General features: G+C 41.6%; 1 protein-coding gene across 2 annotated transcripts; it reads left to right on the top strand.

The window, feature by feature from the left end:
- Positions 1-466: 466 nt before the first annotated feature.
- On the top strand, positions 467-2,639 carry DCAF4L2 (DDB1 and CUL4 associated factor 4 like 2). 2 transcript variants are annotated; one of them, XM_023222911.1, is made up of 2 exons: positions 559-634; positions 818-2,639. In XM_023222911.1, the coding sequence occupies exons 1-2, from the start codon at positions 585-587 to the stop codon at positions 1,770-1,772; spliced, it is 1,005 nt and encodes a 334-aa protein (XP_023078679.1). In that variant the 5' UTR covers positions 559-584; the 3' UTR covers positions 1,773-2,639. The 2 variants fall into 2 exon arrangements, with proteins under 2 accessions (XP_023078678.1, XP_023078679.1); XM_023222910.1 differs by having other exon boundaries at positions 467-2,639.
- The last annotated feature ends 3,925 nt before the right edge of the window (positions 2,640-6,564 follow it).

Genomic DNA, 6,564 nt, shown 5'->3' with positions numbered 1-6,564 from the left:
CAACTCCCGCGTTCAAGCAATTCTTCTGCATTAGCCTCCTGAATAGCTGGGACTACAGGCGTCCACCACCATCCACCATGCCCAGATCATTTTTGTATTTTTAGTAGAGATGGGGTTTCAATATTGGCCATGCTGGTCTCGAACTCCTGACCTCGTAATAGGCCTGCCTCGGCCTCCCAAAGTGCTGGAATTACACCGCGCCTGGCCGAATTTCACTTATTAGTAAATAAGAGAAATGTATGCAAACAGCTATTATGACATGTGTAAGAGGGCCCGGAAAAGACTCTCTAAACAGGAATAGAAAAGAACAAAAGCAGCTGTCAGAGTAGGAGAAAACTTGAGAGAAGCAACGGAACCCTTGTTTCAGATCACGCGATTCTAACGAGAGTTATGTCAGGGCACCTTAGAGCATTCGGGATTTTGGCGAAGGCGACGAAGAATCTCGTCCGGGTCGATCTCATACGCGCAGGCGCACACGCAGCTGAAAGTTCTTCCGTGCCAGGTCGTGCTTGTAAAGCAGCGGTACTTCCTCTTACTCCCGGGACAGAACTTCCCCTCAGGCAGGAGAACGTCCATCGAACGAAATGGAGAGCCAAAGACCGCGACTGCTCGAGGAAGCGGACAAGCAGAAAAAGATAGTCAGAGTGGGACTCAATGCACCTTCCATGCTACGAAAGAACCAGCTAGGTTTCCTCAGATTCGCCAACTATTGCCGTTTAGCTCGCGAGCTGCGTGTAAGCTGCATGCAGAGGAAAAAGGTCCAGATTCATAGCTGGGATCCCTCCTCTTTGGCAAGCGACCGATTTAACCGCATACTGGCGAATACCAACACTGACCAGCTCTTCACAGTGAACCAAGTCGAAGCTGGAGGCTCCAAGTACGGGATCATCACTATGCGAGGCCTGACGACCCCAGAACTCCGGGTATACCCGCACAAAAGCCTGTACGTCCCTAATCGGAAGGTGAATTCTATGTGCTGGGCCTCACTGAATCACTTGGATTCCCACCTTCTGCTGTGCTTCGTGGGACTCGCAGATACTCCAAGTTGTGCCGTGCTGCTCCCAGCGTCGCTGTTCACAGGTAGCTACCCAGGAATGCGTCGGCCAGGCATGCTCTGCAGTTTCCAGATCCCTGATGCCTGGTCCTGTGCCTGGTCTCTGAACATCCACGCGTATCACTGCTTCAGTACAGGCTTGTCTCAGCAGGTTCTGTTGACCAACGTGGTGACGGGACACCAGCAGTCCTTTGGGACTAGCAGTGATGTTTTGGCCCAGCAGTTTGCAATCATAACTCCTTTGCTGTTTAATGGCTGTCGCTCTGGGGAGATCTTTGGCATTGATCTGCGCTGTGGAAATCAAGGCAGGGGGTGGAAGGCCATTTGCCTATCCCATGATTCAGCAGTGACCTCTCTGCAAATCCTCCAAGAAGGGCAATGCCTGGTGGCATCAGACATGACTGGAACTATCAAGCTGTGGGACTTGAGGGCCACTAAATGTGTAACACAGTACGAAGGTCATGTGAATTACTCCGCCTACCTGCCCCTGCATGTGAACGAGGAAGAAGGAGTCGTGGCGGCCGTGGGCCAGGACTGCTACACGAGAATCTGGAGCCTCCGTCATGGCCACTTGCTCACAACCATACCCTCCCCATACCCCGCCTCGGAGGATGACATTCCCAGTGTGGCCTTCTCTTCTCGCCTCGGGGGTTTCCGAGGAGCACCAGGGCTGCTCATGGCTGTACGGGAGGACCTTTATTGTTTCTCCTACGGTTAATTCTTCAGGGTGCAGCCCGGAGGAACGTGGATTTGACTTAAAGAAGTAAAGAGTATCGTATTATCGTTTCTATGAGCGCATTTTAAGAGATGTTCGATGTTTGTAGATCCCATCCATCCGGCTGCCAGGGGTAAGGTGCTGTTTTATGTGAAGATAGTTCTGTAAAGTTGTTTCAGTTAAACTGTGGGCTTAGCGTGAAACTGTTTCCCTTTTTCTTGTTGAACACCGTAGAATAGTTATTCCTCCCCCTCCCCCCCCCTTTTTTTTAACAAAAAATACTTTTCTAAGGACTGAAGATTGTCAAAAACTAAAATAAATTAAAACTGCTCCTTTCACCAGAAGCTCTTTAGAAAAGCATAACAATGCACTGGTGAGACTGTTAGACTAGTCCTACCTGGTTTTCAGAAATACATGCATCATCTGTACTTGAAGAGGCCAGTGGGAGAGGAGAGGAGGGGGAGATCATTTACCTGAGTCTCTACAGAAGTTTTTAAGGCTACATTTTGGAATCATTAAACTTGGCCTTCTCAAACTCAAAAGCAGATCTCTGAGATTCTCCTTTTATTATTTTCCGTAGGCAATGGAAGGAAAGGTGGATCTTTTAAAATAATAGAAGTTTTAAACAGTCGTTAACGTGCTTTTGTGGACGTACCTTCCAGAATGTCAGGTACAGAAGCTCCGATTTCTATTATTGTGACTTGAATGTCAGATTCAAGGGCTAAGTGTCAAAGATAATTGACTGACTCTTTGTAATCTAGGAGCGGCAGTTTGTGAGATGTTTATTCAAAGTGTTAAAGAGCCTGTTTTTCTACCAAACAATAAGCTAGAAAAAAAAAAAGCAAAACAAAAAAACGTGTAATAAAGTTAGTGGCTCCTTCTTAATAGCCAAAGCCTAGAAATGATCTGACTTTACAAATGCTAAAATTGATAAATTGTGCTGTAATCATACAATTGGATAAAGCATAATATAAAATAAGGCACAATTGCTCCATGAGACTGGGGATTAATCCCAACATGTTGATTGTTAATGTAGATAGGAATGAGTACAAGCTGATTCAGACCTCATGTTCAAAAGCAGTAAAAACTTATCTGTGGTGATTACAGTTTGAATAGTAGGTATCTCTGTGGAAGGAAGAAAGGATATTGTTTGTTTTGTTTTCCCTTTTTAGGATATTGTTTGGGAAGTAACATGGGGAAACTTTAGAAATGCAGTTTTCTTTTTCTTGATCCTTGATACATACATATTTTGTATGTCTATACACTTCACACTTTATATAATACCTCAAAAATGAAAATACGAAAACAGGACACTTGCAATTGGTCAGGCAAGGGAATGATGATGGCCTGGACCTGAATATGAGAAGTAGAAATAATCAGAAAAATCAGGAATGATTGCATTGGAAGATCATTCGAAGGCAGTATTAGTAAGACTTGCTGATGAGAGTAATCTAGAAAGTGAAAGACAGCATAAAGATTGCAGCTTTTTTGTTAACTTTAGGACTGGTGGATGGTGATGTCATTTACTAAAATGGGAGGATTTGAGGTGAAAAAATTTTAGGTGAAGGGAATAATGCTGAGTTTTAGGCAACTATTAAAACGTCCAATTCACTAGGTAGGAGGTGATATCAGGACATAGATGAGGTTAATGTAATAATTACATATTGATAGAGGAATAGGTCAATAGAGAAGATACAAAAGAGTGGTTAGGTGCATAGATTTTTGAAATCAGTTTAATTGGTTTTTGGTACTTGATGTGTGACAGGAGAAATTGTGTAAGCTATACTTGTGTCACAGGAGAAATTGTGTAAGGTGTACTTGTTATCATTTCTTCTTTGTAAATGTCTTAGATAATAAAATTAAATCATAAAGTAGATACTGGTTTAAAGGATGTGTACATTGTCCCTTTTACATTGTAAGCATTGAATATAACTAGCTGCAGATGTAATTTTTTAAAAAAGTCCAAAAGCAGCTATGGGCAGTTGACAAAAGAAAACGTAATGACCACATAATTTGCGAAACTGTTTATCCTCCCTTGCATGTAAAATAAATGCAAATAAAGCAATGATTATGTATTGTTTTCATTCATTGTTCTAGTACAATTTGTTTGTTTATAGCAGCTTTATTTATAATTGCCAAAAACCAGAAACAAACAAGATGTTCCTCAAAAAGTGATGGATAAACAAACTAGTGTACTACTTATATGATGGAATATTACTTAGCAATAAAAATAAATGAGCTATTAAGCTGCAAAAAGACATGGAGGAATCATAAGTACTTATGAAGAAGCCAATCTCAAATGCTATATATGTATAATTCCAACTATATGGCAGTCTGGAAAAGACAAAACTAGAGATGGTTAAAAATATCAGTGGTTTCCCAGAGTTCAGCAGGAGGGGAAAGAGGTCAATAGATGGAGTGCAGGCATTTTTAGGGTAGTGAAAGTATTCTGCATGATAGATAGTGTAGTGATGGATGGATGACATTATGCAGTGTCAAAGCTCAGAACTGTATAACACAAAGAATTAACCCTAATGTAAGTTATAGGCTTCACTTAATTATAATGATCAATATTGGTTCATCAGTTGTAACAAATGTGCTACACTAACGCAAGATGTTAATAATAGGGTAATTTGCAGAGTAGAGAAGTGGTATATGCTCAGTTTTTATATTGTCTGTACTCTCTCTTCAATTTCATGTTAACACTTCTCTAAAATAGTCTATTAATTATTTTAAAAAATAAATTATGATCACAGAAACCAAAACAGTGTGGAACAGGTTGTTCTTGGGTTGGATGACATTGAAAAATCCATCAATAAGCATGATGGACTTGAAAAATCCATCAATAAGCATCACTAAGACTGACAATGTCCATGAAGAAGATAAACCTTCCCTTCAGGCTGCAGGCAGAATCAAGTTCAGATCCTGTTAGCTAATGATGATGGTGATATAAGACTTAAAGTTAAGGCATTAAGGCCTATTATTATTACTTTTTTTGGAGATAGTATCTTGCTCTGTCACCCAGGCTGGAGTGTAGTGGCATGATTTCAGCTCACTGCAACCTCCGCCTGCTGATTCAAGTGATGTTCCTGCCTCAGCCTCCTGAGTAGCTGGGATTACAGACAGGCACCATTATACCTGGCTAATTTTTAAATTTTTATTAGAGATGGGGTTTCACCATGTTGGCCAGGCTGGTCTCAAACTCTTGACCTCAGGTGATCCATCCGCCTCGACCTCCCAAAGTGCTGGGATTACAGGTGGGAGCCACCGCGCCCTGCCTAATTTTTGTATTTTTTAGTAGAGACAGGGTTTCACCATGTTGACCAGGCTGATCTTGAACTCCTGACCTCAAAAGATCCACCTGCATAGGCCTCCCAAAATGTTGGGATTATAGGTGTGAGCCATTAAGGCCTATTGTTATGCAATGCCTTGAAATCTGGTGAAATCAAGAGGAAATCTGGTGGCCTAATGAGTATTTTTCCTTCCCACTCTGCTCCCGCAGATAAGTGTCCTAGCCTATTAACCATTTCTATCAAGGGGACTAGGCGCAGTGCCTGCTTGTTTCTGATAAGCAGGTTTACCTTGCTGTTGCTGCGGGCCCATGGAATTATTCAAATAAGCCAATCCCATTCTCCCACAGCAAACAAGGAGTCACTTTACAACTACAAAGCCTATCTCCTTGATTGTTCGCTTTGTTCTCAAATGCAAACCTGTGTGACCCTGTGCAATGTGCAATGTCCTCCCTCAGGCTGTGAGTATATGTGACTAATAAATTGCTACCAATCTCATCTGTCCAGGGTCCAGCCATCTCCATAACCCTAGAGTTAGAATTCCTCCCTCTCCAATGGGATGACTAAGAAGAAATTAAAACAGATGGGTCTTATCTATCAGTAAAACAATCATTCCAGAAACTGGAACCCCTAATGGACTTAGGCTACTCAAAATTTCTTACAGGAATTGGAGAGACAATCACAGAAATCTGCTGATGCATACCACGGACACCTGCCAGCTGGTAGAATTGAAATTGAGTTTGTCACAGGTAGTAGTGGATACATAACTCTGATAAAGTCCTCAGACAGGTGAGGACATGCTACTTAGCTCCAGAAAGTGTTCAATATATCCAACACTCATAGGAATCTCCCCAGTGTGCATATTTGGATGAATGAGATTCAGTTGTAAAGACTACTTGCAGAGTGCCTCTCTTCAGGTTTTATTTCATTCCTTGCGTTTCTGAAGTCTTTCTCCAGTGTGAACTTTCTGGTTCCAAATAAAGTTAAGTCTTTGACTGAAGGCTTTCCCCAGATTCATTTTATTTATAATGCCTATCTGGATTGTGAATTTTCTGCTGCTGAATCAGAGCAGACATTTGGTTGAAGCTTTTCCCATGTAAGGCTTTTCTCTGTAGTAAACTTTTTGGTGTCAGATGAGGTTAGACTTTTTACTAAATCATTTCCAACATCTGCTTTACTCATACGACCTTGCTGCATTTTCTGGTGTTGAAGGAGGCTTAGAGATATGGTTAGAGAATTCCCCACATTCACTTCATTAATTAAGCTTTTCTTCATTATGGATAGTTTGATCTTAAAATTCCAAATTTGCTGCATTCTAAATGCCCTTTCGAATTCTTCCGTGTGAACTCTCCAATATTTAGTAGGTGTGGGTTTGTAGATAACTGATGTCTCCCATTTGCTACGCTTAAAAGGCCTTTCTCTAATATGAACTGTTTTGTGTTGAGTGGAGTTGAAGCACTGGCTAAGGAAATTCCCACAGTTGTTTTGTGTATAAGGGGTTTCTC

This window comes from Piliocolobus tephrosceles, chromosome 7 (assembly GCF_002776525.5).
Source record: "Piliocolobus tephrosceles isolate RC106 chromosome 7, ASM277652v3, whole genome shotgun sequence".
NCBI classification, from domain to species: domain Eukaryota; kingdom Metazoa; phylum Chordata; class Mammalia; order Primates; family Cercopithecidae; genus Piliocolobus; species Piliocolobus tephrosceles.
Note: the sequence above shows the minus strand (reverse complement) of the source record. Positions and strands in the feature narration are given on the sequence as shown.

Coding starts and splice junctions, on each gene's coding strand:
- DCAF4L2 (XM_023222910.1), top strand. CDS start 585: ATGGAGAGCCAAAGACCGCGACTGCTCGAGGAAGCGGACAAGCAGAAA.